The 21,474-nt window shown below is 40.4% G+C and overlaps 1 protein-coding gene across 3 annotated transcripts in view; it reads left to right on the top strand.

Moving 5' to 3' along the window:
• Positions 1 to 9,272, top strand: part of FHIP2A (FHF complex subunit HOOK interacting protein 2A) — a 34,743-nt gene extending 25,471 nt beyond the window's left edge. For 2 of the 3 annotated variants that reach the window (XM_081863673.1, XM_081863674.1), the window contains 3 exons: positions 4,068 to 4,208; positions 5,294 to 5,397; positions 5,476 to 9,272. In XM_081863673.1, coding sequence (XP_081719799.1) covers positions 4,068 to 4,208; positions 5,294 to 5,397; positions 5,476 to 5,581 — 351 coding nt within the window. In that variant the 3' untranslated portion in view covers positions 5,582 to 9,272. The remainder of the gene's footprint in view (positions 1 to 4,067; positions 4,209 to 5,293; positions 5,398 to 5,475) is intronic. The other variant, XR_014157003.1, reaches the window with a different exon arrangement.
• Positions 9,273 to 21,474: the final 12,202 nt, after the last annotated feature.

The raw sequence follows: 21,474 nt of genomic DNA, 5'->3' as shown, positions 1-21,474 counted from the left end.
GGATCGGGGTGGGGGTGGGGGTGGGGGTGGGGGTGGAGACAAGGTAACCACCACCCTCTGCTCGAACACACCTTTTGTTTCTGAAGTCACATACTTTACACATTTGCAGCAGTCACATAAAATTGGTGTTAGATCATGTGCTTTCTATGCAGCCTCTGTTGTGGGAACACTTCCTAGAGCTAGACCATTTCCAGCAAAAACAAAGTCTAAAAAATGGTCAAGGAGCACATAGGTGGAGCCTATGTGTTGCTTACAGAAGATTGCAAGCTTAGTCTGGCTTCTTTAGTAAAAAAAGTTGTGGTAGTTGACGGGGAAGACCTCTGCTTGAAACACAAGATTGCTGCTCTGAATCAGAGTACAGTGGTACCTCGGGTTACATATGCTTCAGGTTACATACGCTTCAGGTTACAGACTCCGCTAACCCAGAAATAGTGCTTCAGGTTAAGAACTTTGCTTCAGGATGAGAACAGAAATTGTGCTCTGGCGGCGCAGCAGCAGCAGGAGGCCCCATTAGCTAAAGTGGTGCTTCAGGTTAAGAACAGTTTCAGGTTAAGAACAGACCTCCGGAACGAATTAAGTACTTAACCCGAGGTACCACTGTAAATGCTGGACTAGAGGGACATATAGTTTGACCAGGCATAAGGCAGTTTCTTGGGTACCTGTGGTGTCCTGTGCTTAAATAAATGGGTCTGCTCTAGGACACGTGGTCTGACTTCCACCAGACCGCTCTTGTGGCATAAAGACTTCAACCTGAAGCCAGCTTCTGTCTGATTCTTTCATATCTTCATCAGGAAAATGTAACATTGAAGTGGCTTCCATTAAACACCCATTCTACACATGCCTCATTAAAAATGAATATTGGATTTGAGGCTTAAATTCTGAGTCTCAACAGCTTTATGAAAACTAATCTTCATACATATGAAAATCTGATCTAGGTGATGAGGCCCTAATAGTAAAGAGGAAAAGAAGGGGGAAAGTCCTTACCTAAAGATTGTCAGGGGAACAAGTATCTAGTAGTATTGCAAAGAAAAAAGGCTATGGGTTATTGTGGTATGGTGTCAATTTGATATAGTACCTGTCAGAATGACAAAATTTCTGGATCAGTCAAGCATGCTGCTGTTCTCTCTCCTGTGTCAAGGGCAATAGCTGATGCACAGAGAATTAAAATATGCAGTAGGATGGGGAAATTGCTAAACCCCTCACCTACTAAAAAAATGTTGAGCTGAAATGATTTTCCCTCCTGTAGGGATAAATTGCTTGAAAATCCTAATGTAAGCCAGGAATAGAAGACTGTTGATCTAGTCAACTTAAATTAAAAATGGCAAAACTTGACACCATTAGTTAGCTTAACAATTATGCCACATAATGGACCTCAATACAATTGAATATAATTTATCTGGCACAGAATCCTGATTTTTCTGCAGGCTTTCTTAAATCCTACGTGGCATGTTTATATGGCACAGGCAACTTGGTTTGTACAAAATAAGTTTCTTCTGCTTCTGTTCCCTTATACATCCACCACTGCAATTCTGCAAATGAAGCCCCCAAATTACACAATAGTGCCATTAAAAGATATTGCCATTAAGTTGGCTAAAAGCCACTTCCAGCCCTTGGGGTGAGATCCAACTAAGTAATATTTAAAGTAGACCCACTGAAATCACTGGACAACTTTTCTCATACCAATGTTTTGATTACTGTGAGAGTAATAGAGTAGTTAATTCTAGAGTGTCTGGATCCTGTTGGAGTTGTCTGGTTTTTTTTCTTTCCCTTAAAAATCTTCCATTTGGGCAGACCAGAAATTGTTCCATCCAATTTATAGAAAGCGATAAAAAAACATTACAACAGAAAAATGCTTGGCATAACAGCTATATTGCAGTACCATGGGGTGCCACTGGGTGGCTTGCCCACCTGCAAATATCTATTTCACTTTGCTGAATGAAAGAAAATGAGAATATAAATGCAGTTGGAACCTTACTAGATGTGATGGAGTAGACTTGTGAACAGTATATTCAGGGGAGTGGGGATGAGATGAATTTGTTTAATACTTTGTGCCATAATATCTTACACACACGTTTTTGGAGTATGTCTTTGTTTCCTGCCATGGGGAAGAGGATTTAAATTGGAATACAGCAGGTGGGGGGAAGGATTTTTAAAAACACAGAGCAGCATCCCCAAACACACTGTGCAGTGGCTTTTAATTTTTTAAAAAAATCATCACAGGAGATCTATGAACTGGATCTCCCATATTGTATGTAATTTCACTCTTCAACTCTTCAAAGTATCATCTTAAGCAGAAGTATTCTTCCTCTTCATCTCATGCAGCAGGAGGGAATGCCTCTTCTTGGGCTGCCCTTGCCGTAACATGCATGCATAATTGCTGGACAAAGAAATCGTGGTCCAGGTCACATGTAATGGCATATCATACTTTGGGACAATTTCTGAGTTATACGTATTTTATACTGTTGTTGTCTGTTGTTGTCTGAATGACTTTTTGTGTATTGCTTAGAAATTTCTGGATATAAAGTGATTTTAAAATTACGTAAATAAATAGAAATAACCCATCGTTAATGGTTTACCATGAGCAGCGTGGAGATCACTCCTGCTTCACTCCCTCTGTCTACCTGGTGGCAGTAACAAACCACAATCCCCATCTTAGCATTGCATCCAAATAGGGAATTGTGGTTCATTTCACTCCCAATAAACCATGATTGGTCAGCAAAGAGCAATGCTTGGCTTGACATTATGGATGGTCTAAAGCAAAACAAGCTATGTTTCCTGGTTTGTGCATGACACTAAGCCAAGAGAGCATGGCTTGTTGCTCCCTCAGGCCAGAGGGCAGGAGCAAAACAGGAGCTTTTTGTGCACTCACGGCAAACCATTAAATTGTGCTTCACCTTGATGTGTGAATGCTGCCAATGCCTTTTTCTTTGAAATGTTTATACATTTAATTGATTCATGAATCCAAACTCCTATGATTAATTAATAAAAACCTATTTACTTGGGTGATGGCCCTAAATACTACTTGCTGCTCTAGCAGCCAAGGCCTAGTGCTGCTTTTACCCTCAGTAAGGCTGTACCCAGAGGATGGTGCTTCATATTCTTGGTGGTTTTGGCTCAGTCAATCTGTAATTGTAACTATAAGTACATACCCTCCGGGAGCAATTATGTCTTTTTGGCTGCCGGGCAGCTCACAATCAACTTCTTCTTGTGTATTTGTTCCAATATGGCTAATATTGATGGCCTTTTGCCAGTTGCTTTGTTTCAGTTCACCGTGCTGGTGATATGGTTCGGTAGGCTGTAAATAATCAGTCCACTACCACCCAGTCTGGGGAATTCTTCTTTCCATGTTTCGGGCATCAGATTGCTCTGACACATTATGGAGGGCGAGGTGGGCTTTTTTGCTAGTATTCAGAGGGAGAATAGGCTGTGAAATAACATGAAGAAACAATAAGCAGAAGAAAGTAGGAGAGAATTTGAAGGTCAGCTCATGAAAGGGGTTGTACATTTGGAAAACAGTTTCTATTTCCAGGTTTTTTAACACCTTTTTCCCAAGATAAAAAAATTCTCCACTTTTAGCTGTAGGGCTTAAAATGGAGGAATAAGGTTGGGGAGCAGTCACAAGACATACTGATCTCTCTGTGCTGGTCCCAATCTGCCATTTAGATTGCAGGAACTGAAATAACCGCAATCACCAGTATGGTTTGCATGTGTCATGTATACTGAATTAGCATGCCCAACACACAAATAGCCCCTGCCTATAAAACAGTAGTCCAGCATACCTGCCTTCCCCTTTATGTTTGCAGTTTGAGAACACATGAGATCGATAATTGTTCTAAACAAAAGAAACAGAGAACACAGCAATTGACTTTCCTAGGGTTAAGTAATGAGTTTTGGGGGTTGTGCAGGAAGCTTTGATATTGCTTGCACAAGATATTTCTAACAATGTGCCTCACACTGGCCATCACATGCTGCAAATTTTGCATTTTGTAAACCCCTAAACTATACTACACAGAATGTAAACATATGGAAAACCTTTCATTTTTTTAATTTTTTGCTTTTTCACACAGCCATATGATGTCAATTTACAAGTCACGTCTGTGTTGTCCAAGCTCGCCTTGTTTCCTCATCCGCACATCCATGAATACCTTTTGGATCCCTATGTAAACCTAGCCTCCGGATGCCGCTCTCTTTTTTCAGTCATAGTCAGGGTAAGTAAATGAAGAATATTCAACTTGAACAGTGCCACAAAGTATCTGTGGCTGATTAACAAATGATGCTAAGGCACCTTTCAGATGACCGACCTATTTTTGTAATGCAGCTCCTCATCTTTCAGTTAGGGACCAGCCAAATCCACTTGGGATTTAAATAAAAAATGCAATCCTGTACCTCCCTACTCGGAAGTAGGTACCATTGAGTTCAGTAGGACTTAGTCCCATGTAGGTGGGTATAGAATTGCAGCCTACACCTGCTTATGGTATATTTTCCTTGGAATAGCTGCAATCTCCAAGTAGAAAAAGTAACATTTTATGAACCTTGTAGGACAAACCATTAGTTTTTCTTGCAACGAGTGAGCAGTTGTTGAAGGGTAATTACATCAAGCACAGATCATACTTTATACTTCGACAGATACGATTATGTGGGGAAAAAATGTAACATATTATGTGTTCCTGACCAGTGTGTGATACAGGTTTTCTGGAAAATTTTCAGTTTTAAAATTTCCTGGGAAGTTTTCTGATGAGGTAAATAGTGTGTGATCTTATTTAGCATGTTTGTTTGACTTCTGTTTTGTAAACAGAGCTGAAAACACTTACAGTCTCAGGTGAAATAAGAATTTTAGTTTTGGCTGTGCAGGTCAGATCAAACCAGTTAGATGTATCTGTAGCTGCAGTTTTTGCTTGATTATTATGTGTATTTGTGGTTTTATATTACTCACCTGCTTACAAAGTAATAAAACATATAAGTACTTTCTCACAGACTCTAGGGAAAGTAACCTGTAAAACATGCACTGACAGCTTTGAAACAAGCTTGCCTTATGTATTGCCATTCATTTATTGTTATTTATTAATTTTTTGAAACACTGCATTTTTAGAAATTGAATATCTTCTGCAGAAAAATAAAAAAATGGAAAGTGTTCCCTTTTGAAAAGTTTTTTTTGCCCCACATCTCTGTTTCTGATATTATTTAGACTGCTAAACACTGAGCTGGCAGCCCTGGAAGCTAATGCCAATAGCTTCCAGCACTAATTTGCTCTTTGCTTCATTTTGTTCAACACTCTCATATTTATGACATGCAGGTTGTTGCAGATCTCATGGTGAGGATCCAGCGCATACCCGACTTCACACCTAAATTGCTGCTGGTCAGGAAGCGTCTCCTTGGCTTAGAACCTGAAGGGCCCATGTAAGTATATTAATGACCAGCCTATTCCAAGAGGCACCATGTGTGACTTTCTAATAATTCCTCATCCTATCTCCGCAGTGTTGACCACATGACATTACTAGAAGGTGTAATTGTATTGGAAGAATTTTGTAAAGAGCTGGCTGCAATTGCATTTGTGAAATACCATGCCTCGTCCACGCCGTAAAAAGCTGCTCCGAGCATCCTGGCTACGAGATTCAAGCAGAAAAGACTGCTAACTTCCCAGGCAGGAGAACAGAAAGCAAAGCCTTGGCATTCATTTGGAGGACTCATATGGGACACCTTCAAATTGAAATACTAAATTCATTGGTAGTGACCATATGGGAGAGGAAAATGGATGTTCAACCTACAACGCAATCAATGGGATATCACAGATCACAACAAACTCAAAGAGCTGCACACATGAAGACTTAAGTTTAAAGGTTTTCTTATTTTAATAACCTTCTAGGAGGTAGGAGTTTTTATATACTTTAGGGTTCCTAGGCTTTTAAAAAAATACATTTGTTTCATAGCTGAGGTGTGTTTTATCCATTTAAATGAAAACCAGTAAGTGATTAAAGCATTGTAAAGTATTTAAATAAGAAGTTGTAAATGCACACACAGCTAAACAAATGATTTTTCTTTGTGTATCTTTCATGTTGAGTCCTGTTCATTGTGTTGTTCCAGTTGATCACTGATTATTATTATTTTGTTACACAAAAAAAGAGGTGACCACAAGTATACTCAAGTATTGGTTTTCCTTGATTCCTTGCTTATTCTCCTTTGTTATCCCGCATAACTTTATTTGCCTTCTATTTTGTATTGGAGCCCTGGATTATTTGATCCAAATGCCTGTTTACAAAAATGCTAGTATTACAGGTCACTTTATAGGGCTTTTAAGATTCTTTTTTATGATTAGTTGGCTGAAGAGTATCCTGTGCCTTGATGATTGGCAGTATCATTGTTTTGTGCTTTTCAGATATGTTATTACTTGGCTAATTTGAATGACTGAAGCGTCCAAGCCAAGGGACAGCTGGGTCTGATACCAATTGTCATAATGCATATAGGCTGAAATTCTCTGCAGGTTGTTGCATGCTTAAGCTTCAGTTTTGTGATCTTACTGTTTGCAACAGGGATCCATTATAAGCCAAGGAGAAAACAAGATCCCTTCATTTTGCCATAGTCATAAAATAGATTCCCTTGCCAGACAATCTGAGCTAGAAGACGAGTAAGAGGAAGGAGCAGTTGAACCACCTCATTCTGCTGTGGTCTCTCTCTCTTTCTTTCTTTCTTTCTTTCTTCTGACTCATCTCTGCCAGTTCTTCATAGGCTGAAAACTCCAAACAAACATGTTGTCTACCCTGGATTTAATATAGTTTTTCTATAATCTTTTTGTTCTCAGTAGAAAACAAGGAGAGGCAGATATGGAGTGGGAGTGCCCTTTCTCACCCATTTGCCGTTAATTGACATAATGCTATGGTATTAACAACACATAATTTGGTTCCTAAACAGTTGTTCTATTAATCTCATTATTGGGTATTCAGTGTAATTTTTTCAGGCTCATAACCTTTTAACACAATTGCTGTCTGCTTCAGATATTGCCAGGGTTGATGTAAATGTGGTTGAATTTTGCTCCAGTGATGTAAACTCTGGTTTGTACCACGAGAAATTCTAATGATACAGAAACTTGCTGAGCATGAAGGCCAAGTGTTGGAGAGTGGGATAATTTAGTTATATTGGCAGGCCTCTATGGTGGAAAAACTGTGGAGCAAAATTTTGAGCTGCCTTTATTATAAATGAGATATGGCCAAGGAGCTGCCTGACAGAGCATATTCATCCGTACTCTGTGATCAAGATATTTGCCTCCCTAGTTGAATAATAGCACATTGATTTTTTAAATGTTTTTGCACCAAAGTTACTGAATTTGACTCACAAATACAACTAACTAAACTACACGTAAGATAAGGCTCAGAATTTTCTTCTCAAGAAGAAAATTATGAGATAGATATTGGGTAAGAAGTTATATAATAAACATTCATGGAAGCGGGCCTGAACAGCTTTTTACATTTTTTGCATTGCAGGTAGCATTTTAGAGAAATCCTTTTGGAGTCCCACAGAAGTTGATGATGGTTCTCTAATGATATCCCAAAGTAAGTGGGAGGCAGACTTAAGTTTTGGTGTTTAAAAGTATAAGGGAAAAGGTTTTCTTAAGCTAACTGTGTAATTAGCTATTCATGATAGCCAAAGTTATTCACACGATGCTGGATTGAATTATAAAAACAAATAAATAAAAATGATACAGGATACATCTATTAGTGCAAGCAGGATATCTAACATTAAAGTTCAGTTTGCTTTTAGAAACATCAAGATCCAAGCTTGATTGCACATAGCCTGCATATTCAGGAAGTTCTCTTGTTTTCAGGATGTAACCCTGCTGATGTCATTTGAAGACACCAACATTTTCCCATTCCCTTTTTGTCATAATACCTGGCACAAATTTAGGAAACGCTTTAACTCTTTCTCTTGGCATCATAATTGTTCTCTTGAACCCATAAATTGATAGCAGCAACCTTTTTATTTTTGTAAAAACAATTGAATTTTCCTTCCCAAATGGAACTTGTTTAACATTTTTATAACTTGTTTTCATGCACTTTTATTTTAAAGGCTAGTTGGGCCCTTGTTTGAATTGGTTGAATCTATGCATGTCATAACTACCCCTATTCTGATGTGTCTGAGTGTGTTTATGTACATGCATGTGTGCACACATGGAGATGCATGTGTGGTTATTTATTATCCGTCAGGAGAACATACAGCCTGTTCTACAGAAGTAGTGAGCAGTCACTGGTTATAAAGATGTTTGTGCTAACTATTGGGTTCTTGGTCCCATTACAGATAAAACAAACAGTGTTTCTATATGAGAGTGGATGAGGAAAGCTTGAATTGTTTGATTCCAGGATACAGATCCAGTTTCAGTTTTTACCCTGATGCACATTTATGTAAATAAAGGCACCTTTATATCATCTATTGTATCTATTTAATTTAGATTCTGATGTTGAAAATTTTGTAACAACATGAGACGTCTACTGGAATAGCCATTTCCTCTTAAGCTATTTTTGTTATAACTGTAGTTGTCTGCCTAGTAGTGTCATCTTTTAACTGTAGCATTCTGATATAATGTATTCATCAGTGCAATATTGAAGCTGTGATACAAGGCACAGCTTCAGCCTGGTTGTACATCATCTGTTTACGTGTGTATATTTGTATACTAATGGACTGAAACCCAGCACTTGCTTGCGGTATTGCCGGTGCAAAGATTGTAACACTGCATTCTACAGGGCACAGTAATCTTGGCATTCCTTTATAAATGCATGGCAGCTGCTCACCATGAGCTGCTGAATGCAGCAAAGCTTTCAATTGTGAAATAACATCCTTATTTAACTTGGCACAAGAAACAGGATAGTACAATGCGGAAGCTACACATCCACTGTTCTCAGTTGTGTGAGAAATTAAGATTAGCATCTCTCAACAAACACATCTGTATAACCATGATTAATAATGCCTGTGCCCTGTTGCCTAGTGTTACAAGGTCTGTCTCTATCTATCAATATATACTCCTGGATTTTTCTCCCCTCCTGTCTTGTTTACATTAAACAGAAGATGTTCAGCAAACCTTTCCTATTGAACTTGGTGTAGTTCATTCGCTGACAATGTTTGCCAAGGTGTAATAGACCCATGAAGGATGGCTGAAACAGCCACATTAGAGAGCTCACGGTGGTAACTTGTGTCAGCAGATACAATTCAGGCGTTTTTTGTTAAAAAGCATGCATGAAGGATTAAAAGGGATATTCTTAAAAATAAATTAATATAATTTCAACAGAGTGATGCCTTATGTTTGCTGAAGTTTGTGCATTTTTAAGTTTGAATATCGTGTCTAAATACATAATGACCAGATTTTACAATTACATTCTGCTTTTTCCTGTCACCCTCCCAACTGACCCTTCTCCTAATATTGGTTTCACACCTCACCTGCATTGCATCGGCCCCCTCCCCCCATTTCCTTTCATTAAATTAAAATCACTCCTTTCATTAGTAAGTGGACATTGGGCTTCATCATTTTACTTATATGTTACTTCTGCCTTTTTATGGGAATAATATAGATAACTAGAAAATTCAGGTTTTAAACCATGTTGGTAATCTTTTTAATGGGTGGACAATCTTTTTCAGGCCGAGCGTCAATTCTGGGGGAGTGGGGCAGAGGCAAAAGTTAGCAAAGCAACAAATGTGATTTGTACAATAGACTCATTTCTACATACATTCACGTATTCCCATCTATCGTCCATCCGGTTCAAAGACACATTCCAGCTGGACAGAAACATGCAAAGCAGAGCTGGTAAGGAATGTGGCTCAGGGCAAAGGGGTGTGGTTGTGGAGGGCTTACAGTTTCAGCAGAGGCCCATGGTCCAGATTAGAGGCCTTGAGGACCACATTTGGTCCTTGGCCCGTTGGTTCCCCATTCCCAATTGAGAGTTATTGAGGGCAAACACATTCCTCTTAAGTGATTCTTGAGCTCACTAAGTCTTATTATCCCATTCTTTCATAACTCTGGTTCCTACCCCAACAGGCATGCATGAAGTCAGCCACCCACTTGCGCTTTTTGGTCCAAGAATGCCTCGCTCATTTGGGGCATATGTAATGCTGCACACTGGAATGTTCTGAAATTTTAGTGGCTGCAAGCACATATTCAAAGACTCTTTGTAAAACGAGCGTTGGTGAAGTACTTTCTTCATTTATGCAGCTGAGGCGTAAACCAACAAGGCCCACCGCAAAAATACCTCTCCACTGTAAAGTCTTTTTGCTGCCATTAAATCAGCCTTAATGTGTGCCTCATTATAGCTTTTTTGTCATTAAAGTGTTTGCAGGAGGGCGGAAATTAGCCAGCATGTTGTGTTTTATGGCAGTAGCAGTAGCTACCATTTCATCATGCATACCTCTTCTACCTTATTACCTCATTTAAAAGACTTCATTGGAACCTGTATTTGCATGCTCAGATATATTTCTTTTGTGAAGCATAACAGAAATGTGTTCTAATGATACTATCCTCAAACCATTGGACTTGGATGGGCTTCTGAAGCATCAGAGTGCTTGCTGCAGTCATATTCTGTAGAGGCTGAAGTTTTTAAAAATGCTCAAGACTGCATGCCCTGGTTCTTTCCATGCCTCTTTGTGAGTTTGATATAGCTTTGTCGTATGTTCAGGGCACTGTAAGCCGAGTTGAAATGTTGTGGTTTCAGAACTCTAAACAGTACTTGTCATCTATCACAGATTTCAGCTACTCTGTAATAATTACCATGGAATCTTGCCAGAAGCCAGATATAGTCAAGCTGTTGCCAAGATTGGTTAGCTGTGCTAGCAGTAGCCAGAACTCATATTAGTGTTGTTGGTCATCTTTGCACTAGAGCACAGTGCTTACCGAGTGAAATGTAGTCCACCTCTCCCCGTTCAGACCTTTGAAGGCTCCCTTTCAACAGGAAAAGGATATTGCAGCAGCTTCAAGGAACAGCTGGAGTATGTGTGCAGGTAGAAAGGTCCCAAGCTGAATGGGTTATACCACTTCAAATTGCAGGTGGGTCATATTTTTTTACTGCTCTCTGCAAGGAGAAACTAACACTGCAGGGAGCAAGCTGAGACAAAACCTCTCTCCCTGAGGTACTTAATTTGCAAAAGGCTTTTAAAATAATACAGTGGGGCACATACCTTTGTAGCCTTGAAGGGGTATGGTACCCCAGGATTCTGTCGCCCTGTTTCTCTGCAGGCATCATCTAGGTTTCATTTCCAAAGGGAGGAAAAGGAACTGTTGCTGTTTATTTCTGAAAATCTTTCACTGCTGTTCATCTTCCCTGCTTCTCCCATCTGCTAGGAAAATTCTCTGCACAGAGAGAGAACCAGCGATAAGCCACTGACAAGCTTTCAGCTGTAGATACCCTCTGTTCCAAATCAGTGAAAATGTAATTATATATCAGTTAATATGTATATTCTGCAACAAGAGGAGCCAAACAGATTTGTAAGGATGCTGTCTGCAATGATAGCAAAGGCAGTACATTTGCTTTCTGAACTTAATAGGGACTGGTTTGGTTCCATTTGTAATAATGAGATTGCATTCAGATATTACTATGTGAACTATGATCTTTCTAATATAAACCTATGAGGAACTTTTCATATATTCTGCACCTAACTGAAGTGTGTGCCAAAAATGTAAAGGGTGAATGGGGCAAACACATGTTGGCAAACTTATATTCATCAGGAAACCAGGACCGGCTGACTACAGGAGACTGGAGTTTGCCTGGAATGATGTGAAAAATAGCCGCCTCACTATTTTGCCAAGTTATTTAAGCAGTTTGTTTAGCCCATGTGTGATGGGTGATACACATGAGAACATCCATTTGCGAACTTAAGAAAATCATAATTGCATTGTAATTGGCTGAATTGGAGGGGCATAAACTTGGCAGTGATTATTCCGTACCTTGATGAAGTAACATGTTTAAAGGAAGAAAAGGAGCAGGAAGGCAATATTTTACTAGCTCACAAAACACAAAACCAATGGTGCTGCTATCAATCAAATCAGATGGCCTCAACCTCGATTTCAGTGATTTAACTAGCATTTCCTCAGCTTAGGATAACGCTGAATGCCGGCCTCCGGCCTCTGTGACTTAGTCAAAGCACTCGGCAGCTGAAGTGAATGATTATCTCACCTGGACAACTGCTGAATTCTCTGACTCTGGATCTAGTTACACAGAGTAATGTCCCTAGGGGGAACAATACAAAGTCAGTCAAGTGGGATATATTACAAGACGTTTTAGCAAATTCAAAAACGAAAGGAGTTTTGAAGCAATTTTCTTTATGGGATTACCAGTTCACTGTTGCATTTATAACTGGGTTTTCCCCCTAAAGTGTTTTGTGGAAGGCAGCCTTTATGAAAGAAAGAAAGAAAGAAAGAAAGAAAGAAAGAAAGAAAGAAAGAAAGAAAGAAAGAAAGAAGCACCATCATGATGAGCTAAAGAACAAAATCGCTAATATGTGGGTTTTTCCTCTTAAATGGTTTCCGAAAGCTGCGGTTTATCTCCATTTTTAAACTATTATTTCTTCTGTGAACTTTTAAAAACTATTTTTAACTATTATTTCTTTTCTGTGAACAGAAACACATAAAAACTGCCACTTTGGAGGTGAGGGGAATTGTACTGTGCTGTTTCTAAATGACAAAAGGCCTGAAATATCACGGCCTTTCTGTTCCAAGTCTTTATGGTGTGTGCTCCACACAAGTAAAATTGAATATCATTATTAATTGAAATTTACTTTTTCTGTTTGCTTAAAAGCTTGATTTAAAGTAAGTAGCCAAATTATAGCTTTCTAGCTTGGTGAACATGGATAAATCCCATATAATGAGTGCATAGTTCATAATGTTCAGCACGGAATGCATGGGCAGTTTTTATATATCTTTTATTTCCTGTCTACAAAATGTCACTTTTATTCCATGGAGTTTCAATTATCCCTCCTAACCATTTACAGGGCAAGCATATATATGCCTACTCAGAAGTAAGTCCCAGAAAAACACAATTGACTGATTCCCAGGTAAACTTGTGAGATTTCAGTCTCAGTTGTGAAATCCTTGGGGACAGAAGTATTTGTATAACTTATGAAGCTCTGCTATTTGACCTTTTATGCTGCATTCCATTTTTATTGTTACTTATTTTATTGCCATTGAATTTTAATTTGTTTTTTATTTTTCTCTATAAGCTGTCCTGAGAGGGTGACCTATCATGAATGAATAAACCAAATGTAAGCCACTTTGGGCTTCCTGGAAGAAAAACTAATGCTAAATAAATTTAAGGAAGGAAATGGTTAGAGTAATGAAAAAGATATTGGATACCTGATTCTGCAAAATAGCATCTTACGGCCTCCACATAAGTTGCAGTCCCCAGACCACGTCATGCACTATGGTAATATCCCCAAAGTCTGTTAGGGCTTTACGATGCAGTCTTCAACATGTTTATTCAGAAGTAAGCTCCACTATATTCACTTAGAGACTGAAACCCAGGTACACCTGATGGAGAGGCAGCTCTTTAGTCAACCCTGCCACCACCTCCGTGATCTTCCTGGCTTGAAGACGGAGGCACTGCAGAGCTACGGGACTTCTGAGAGTAGAAAAGTGGCACATCTGAGACTCACCAGTCACTACTAGACAGACTCAGTTTTGCTGTTACTATTCACCTCTCCTTTACAAACCTGTGGCATGGGCCCAAGCTATTTAGACGTGTGTGTGAAACAAGATCCTGAGCATGCACCAAGTCAGCCACAGGGGTCTGTTTCAAGATATTTATGAATGGTTCAAGGTGAAGTGAGGTATTGAAATAAAATGAATGGTATCCTATAATTAGTCCTCTACACTTGACGTGGAGCCTAAGATTGCTTCATCAGGAAGCTGGGGGTGCCTGCAAGCCCCTGGAACTCTGACCGTCCCCCGGTATGCACAACTCTGGAAAAGGCACCTCTCTTCTCTTCCAGTGTGCTCAGCCACATATACCAGATGGTATATGCACACTGCACTTCTGGCATAACACAGCAAGACGTGTGAGACATCATAGAGCTAATCTACTACAGTGGTATCTCGGGATGTGAACGGCATCCGTTCCGGAGCCCCATTTGCATCCCGAATGGAACGCAAGACGCGACAGCGGGTCACGTTTCACCGCTTCCGTGCATGCGCGTGACGTCATTTTGCACGTCTGCGCATGCGTGAGCAGCGAAACCCAGAAGTAACGCACTCCGTTACTTCCAGTTCGCCACAGAGCACAACCTGAAAGCGCTCATCCTGAAGCGTATTTATCCCAAGGTTTGACTGTATTTATTTAAAACACTATGTACAGACAAAAGCATAATGGCGTCCGTTCTCTCCAGCTCCGAGAGAACAACAGGCACAAATAAAAGTTAAAGTACATTACAAAGTACATACAGCGAAAGAGATAACTGTCTTCCGTTTCCCACACTCTTCTCAGACAGGCATGTGATTTACACCAATCACAAATGCAGCATCGGAGGAGTGAAATTGCTAACATGGCATATATTTTTACATTTGCTGTGTCCAGGAATTAAAAGCTGGTCACTTGCAAACTCCGGCTCCTCAAAAACCCTTAACAATCATTTCAGTTATCAAATCCTGCATTATTATCAACATCTGACATGTAGATATGGCTAAACCAAGCCAATTTTCTACCATTGTTGTACCAAACTGGGAGGTCCACTGTATGATTCCAAGCTGATCCATAATAGGACATACAGTGGTACCTCAGGTTACATATGCTTCAGGTTACAGACTCCGCTAACCCAGAAACAGTACCTCGGGTTAAGAACTTTGCTTCAGGATGAGAACAGAAATTGTGCTCCGGCGGCGCGACAGCAGCAGGAGGCCCCATTAGCTAAAGGGGTACCTCAGGGTAAGAACAGTTTCAGGTTAACAGATCTCCGGAACGAATTAAGTATTTAACCTGAGGTACCACTGTATGTTCATTTACTACATTAATAGCCCACCTTTCCTACAAGGAGCTCAAGGCGACGTACCTATTTCTCCCCTCCATTTTATCTGCACAACAACTGTAAGGCAGGGTAGGCTGAAATATAGCAACTGATCCAAGGTTGCTGAGCTTTATGGTTGCTGAGCATGGATTCAAATTCAGGTCTCTCTAGTCTTAGCCATATTCTACTCTTAGCCTGACTCTCTAAAAACTACACCTCTCATGCCTGCAAATAACGTATAGTTTATCATTTGCCTATATAGTACACACTCCTAATGTTACTATAATGAGAATCATCACCTTACATTTTCAGAATGTAGCAGTCAGCTCCTGCTTTAAAGCCACTTCTGTGCTTAATAGTGTGTAAATGCATTATAACAGGGTGTGATCATTGGCATACAAGCGATCTTTTATATGATCAGTGATGGTCAGTTACATAAAAGTTTTTCTCCCTTACAATGCAGACTTGTCAGTTATATAAACGTTCCTCTGTCTTGTGTTAGATATTTGCAGTCCCAATGGGCCATTATCCTGGTCATGCTATTATCTGTTTAGTGTGTGCTATAATTCGTCTCAAAGACAAAATGGAACAAGGGCCATTAAACTGGCCTATATCTAAGAAGTAGTAATTTTATGTGCCCATCTATTATGGCTTTACCGTGAATGACAGGCAAGCTGCCAGGAAACCCTGGGCTGTTATATTTACATCTCACAGAATTATAATGGTAAAAGTTCAGATTGGCTTCCACAACTTTATGCCGGCACTCCAGTAGTAGTAGTATTGGTAGTAGTAGTAGTAGTAGTAATAATAATAATAATAATAATAATAATAATAATAATAATAATATATTTATATTTATATTTATACCCCACCCATCTGGCTGGGTTTCCCCAGCCACTCTTGGCGGCTTCCAACAAAATATTAAAAACAAAACAAAACATCATACATTAAAAACTTCCCTAAACAGGGCTGCCTTCAGATGCCTTCTAAAAGTCAGATAGTTGTTTATTTCCTTGACATCTGATGGGAGGGAGTTCCACAGGGCTAGATGCAGTACTCCTCTTGAGAAAAATGTGTTTGCACAAGGCAAATAAAATACTGCAAAAAAAGAGACACTTGCAATATTACTGCACATTTTTCAGCAGTTCAAGTATTTCCCATATTACCTTAAAACTGACAGTTAAATCCAGTGTTCTACCAAAAGAGAAAAGGAAGGAAGGAAGAAACAACCCACTTAACATGTAAAGGTAAAGGGACCCCTGACCATTAGGTCCAGTAGTGGCCAACTCTGGGGTTGCGGCGCTCATCTCGCTTTATTGGCTGAGGGAGCTGGCGTACAGCTTATGGGTCATGTGGCCAGCATGACTAAGCCGCTTCTGGCGAACCAGAGCAGCGCATGGAAACGCCGTTTACCTTCCCACCGCTATTTATCTACTTGCACTTTGACATGCTTTCGAACTGCTAGGTTGGCAGGAGCAGGGACCGAGCAACGGGAGCTCACCCCGTCGCGGGGATTCGAACCGCCGACCTTCTGACTGGCAGGTCCTAGGCTCTGTGGTTTAACCCACAGCGCCACCCACATCCCTTCACTTATCTTAAAAGGAGACTTACCAATCTTTTGATTTTGTTAATAGTGCAAACTACATTTGCAGTAAACAAATAGATTTTTATTTCTGTACTAACATTATTGTTGAGAACAGATCCCTGGAAAGAAACAGATTATCTGTTCCACACAACAGTGATACCTGTTTTGTAAAACAAAAAGGGTGAACTTGTAGGGCCTCTTGTACATCACTTTGAGCAATACTGAAGCCTGACATGGTGCTTAGATCACTGCCTGCTGCTGAATGTTCTGAATGGTCATGAGCCAAGTGCACTTGGCCCATTCAATAATAAAGACAGTCAAAACTAATTATGAAATGCATTGATCATTTTGGGTGTGTGTGACCATTGTTCAAATTGTTAATGCAGGGATAAACAAGATTATGTCATTTGTTGTCCATATGTAGGACTTCGTCTGTCTGACCTTTTCCCATTATATCAATTTCTTTTATAACAGGATCCTGTTTCACCATAAGCTTCTTGCAGCTTGTTCATCTGGGCCTTGTGCTTGGCAGGCTATCAACCTGATGCACTCGCCACTATGTCCATGAAGGTATTTTTCCAGGACATTCAGTTCTTACCATCTGTTAGTTGGCTCTCATCTAGGAGATTTTGATTGGGTGTCCTTTCCCAAAGTGTCCCTTTATCTGGATTAGTTTTTCAGGGTTCAAGCTGTCCTTATAAGTGTTCCAGGGACAGGACATATGAGAGACTGGACTGTTAACTTTGCTAGCTAGTTTAGTAATAAATGCATTTTTGATCATGCATTTGTCTGTGAAGCACATTCAAGAAGAACGGAAATGCAGATAAATAATTGAAGTAATTCAAAAGATATTGGGGACAAGGATAGTGCCAAAACCTCAATGGAGATAGCATGTTTTTATTCCAGAAGATGAAGGTTTGCGTTTTTATTAAACCCAGCACCACCGCTGTTTTGTTTGTTCAGATACTAATAACAGCCATTAACAAAGCAATTTACAGACATTAAAGAAGGCAGGCAGTAATGTTATTCTTGGTAGCATCTCAGGTGGCCAGAGAACCAACCTTGGCTGAGCGAGACAGCAAGCTTGGAGCCACTTTGCTCCCACCCAGTCCATTTTGCTGCCATGTTGTGTTAAGCTAAGCCAAGGTTTGGTCCAGCATGTCATCCAAACTGGGACCTGTGATTAAGCTCTCTCCTCACCCTGAGCTATAACCAAGAACAAGCCAAGAGCAAACTTCCACATGAGTATCCCTGACTGGATGATGGATCATGTGCTCAATCCTCCCTCAACCAGCTGCTGGGGCTGAGGATATGTAGTACCAGTTTGTTAAAAGTACTGATAGCACGAGTCAGCCTTTGGGGAAGGGTGATGGCTCAGTGGTAGAGCACGTGCTTAACATGCAAAAGGTCCCAGGTTCCATCACTGGCATTGAGTATAAAGATTGCTCACGAGGTGCAATTCAATTATCAACCAGATGCTTGGAAACCACTGGAACGGGCATCTCCTTGCTTGACTACTTTTGGCTATTGCAGCAGATGTGAGCTCTTTGCTTCACTGTTCTTGCATCTCTGGGCTTGAATGCATATGTTGAATGCCTCATTTTGGTGCCAAGCCTGTGGTGGCAACCTCTGTGAGCTTGCATCCTCTTTCACTGAAAGGCTTCACATTTCTGCCATCGAGCATTATGGGCAGAGCTTCTTATTTATAAGTAGAAATTGTAACGTGTGCAGATTACACTCAGAAGTGGTCAGGAAAGTCTGGTGCCAAAGTGCCATTAGTCAAAGTAATTAATCATTTAGATCTCAGCGTAACGGGTATTTTGATGATGAAATACAACTCTATCCAATACCTGGTGTTGGGAAGAACTGTGAGCAGCAAGCATATTAAACATGAATGACCTAATCAGACAAATTGTATGGCTGTGCATGAGTTTCTCATTAATGTTTCACTAAGAAGCCTTGAGAGAGAGAGAAAACATGCTGCATTAGAGTGAGGACTAACAGAGGGACGTCAGGAGTAGAGTAACTTAATGACCTCCCAAAACACATAGTGGTTTGAAGTATCATTAAAAAATACAAGAGAAATTTGTTTACATATAGACACAATATTGTTGTCGTCCTGGATATTTCTAAGTTCTGAAAACTCGGTGAGTTAGGGACTTTCCTGCATGTAAAGACAGGCTCTGGAAGATTGAGCAGATGAGACCAATAGTGGGTCCAACAGTCAAGAAGGTGGGTACTGCACGTGCTGTAGAGGGAAGTGAAGGGCAGATGAACTCGTCAGCCTGGGAAGGTAGCCCATCTAGGAGAAGGAAAACTCTGATGCAGTACCTCCACTGCCTTAAAGATATAGTCAATCGTGAGAAAGAAGGAACAAGTTACCAGGTCTCTCTCTTTTTCTGATCTATAAAATGGAACTGATATTGAAGATACAGTGTGATATTGACAGACTTGCCCTGTTGGTGCATTATCTGCTTATAAAAATCAGAAATATTAAAATATTTCTACATGGTATTATCTTTTCTTCTGCCTTTCTACTTGTGATGGGGAAATGTAACTTTTCTTGCTAGAATTATTCAATTCCAGAATGGAAAATACAGCTGAAGCCACACAAATGAGTCATTTAACATTAATGTGCACTCACAGATTTCCATTAACGTGTCTTTAGTAAATAAACTACAATCCAGAGTCATTTTCCTTTGCAGCTGTGGCCCATTAGCAGCACTTTAGAGGAACCCAAATTCCAACCACAGGTAGCAAAAAGTGAAAGGCACCTGTCTATTCAGCAATACAAGCAACGTGAACAGGTCGTAATGCTAGCTTACTTAATTTATAATGGGGTTCCCTTCTGTGTGGAGGAAAAGTCAGTAATAGCATAAAATACTGAATAATGCTATCAGATTACTTTACCAGCCACCTTCTTAGCAGATAAAAAGTTAATTTTGCCATTGACTTATACAGGTCATAGTGGTGGTGGTTGTTGGCATCCATCTGTCTTGGGAGGCAATGGAAGAGTGTGCCGTTGGAGGGAAATCAAACCATTGGAGAGTTACAGTGCCTGCTGTGGCTGAAGAGACCTATATAGGACAGACATGCTTTATTGCAGGTGGGGCAGATGAAGGCATCCGATTTTGCTGCTACAGGTACACCATGGTGTTTTTTCTCTCTGTGCTCCTCCCAGCAGTAATTTCTCCTCTGGACACTGTTGTGGATAAATGACCTGTCTGGGTCACAGAACTATTTATTTATTTGTTTGTTTGTTTAGCCGAGGAATCAGAGAATTGTAGGGACCCCAAGGGTCATCTTCCAACTCTACAATTCTGGGATTCCATGCTGTAGACCACATTAATGAAGCTTGTGGACCACAGTTTGGGTACGCCTGCTCTAGGTCTTTCTATTTAGACTCTCTCCACAGGCCATACCCCTCACCAGTACCATGTCTACAGCATGGGTAGGCAAACTAAGGCCCGGGGGCCGGATCCGGCCCAATTGCCTTCTAAATCCAGCCTGCAGATGGTCCGGGAATCAGCGTGTTTTCACATGAGTAGAATGTGTGCTTTTATTTAAAATGCATCTTTGGTTATTTGTGGGCCATAGGAATTCATTCATTCCCCCCCCCCCCCGCAATATAGTCGGGTCCTCCTACAAGGTCTGAGGGACAGTGGACAAGCCCCCTGCTGAAAAAGATTGCTGACCCCTGCTCTACAAAGCTCAAAGCAGCACCCTTGGCTCCCTCAAACAACCCTGTGTCGTACATCCGTCTAAGAGAGAGTAGCCGACATTACCAGCTTAAAATGCAGCCTAGTCATTTTTTTCCTTTCAGTCCATATCTTAATTAAGGAAAAACACATCAGAATGTAGTATCTCATAAACAACATTGGATAGAAATAAAATTGTGGCTAACGCCATGTGTATACCACTTCCCAAACTGGTGGTGGGAGCAGACTGGATACAGAATAAACAGGAGTGTGTACACAGCCTATATCTGCTTCTACAATGCTGCTTCTCCCTTCCTTTTTCTCCCAGCACCAAAGTAAGATCTTGAGTTAATAAAAAGCAGGGCATTCTCAGGATCCAGATCTTGGATAATGACAATATTGCTGTAGCAGATGTCTTTCTGTACAGGTATCTCATTTATTCCATGATGATTACCAAGTTTTCAAATCCATGGGGTTTAATCTGACGCCTGAAAGTAGTCTAGGATCCTGAATTATGCGTTTTGCACAGTAGTTGAAGGAAACGAATTACTGCAATAGGAGCCTGCAATAGGAATTCTTTATAGGATGCTACAGAGGCAGTTAAGATTAATGGACTGAACAACTGGTCAGTGTCATATAATTCTTTTAAGTCATGTAGGGAAGGTGCAATGACTGTCCAAGTGATGGGTAAGAAAAAGGAAGAAGCAGTAGCTTTCCAAGCCAATTTATCAGAAAGCAGCAGCACCTTTTTGCTCAGAGCGATATATTGTCTCTGAAGAAATTCTCTTGGGTGATAGAGTATGAACTGTGTACATGTCTTGGTTGAGTGGGAGATGCAATGCCATGTGTAAATATGGCACACAAATGTGATATTGGGGAAAACAAGCTGCCCAGGAGGTGAAAAATGACTCGAAACTGTAATATCACATACAAAGCTGTTTCTGCCCCCTCCCTCTTGGGTGAAATAAAGTAGTATGTACTAGAAGAAGAACAGCCTTCTCCTGACTCTGCATTAAGTGTACCCCGGAAATCAATGCGTTTGAGCTGTACAGAAGCACCAAAAGTAGACTCACCAGATACACCCCACCCTGCATTTATCAGGGCATAACCCTTCGTGTATCTGATGAGCTATGCCCTAATGAATGCATATCCTCATGTAAATTCTAATCTACAAAAGCTTGGACCAGCCTCCCGCAGCCTGATGCCCGCTCCAGATGTTTTGGGCCACCA

Source organism: Podarcis erhardii (assembly GCF_964252035.2).
Source record: "Podarcis erhardii genome assembly, chromosome: 5".
In the NCBI taxonomy this organism is placed as follows: domain Eukaryota; kingdom Metazoa; phylum Chordata; class Lepidosauria; order Squamata; family Lacertidae; genus Podarcis; species Podarcis erhardii.
This window is presented reverse-complemented; position numbering and strand designations above follow the sequence as displayed.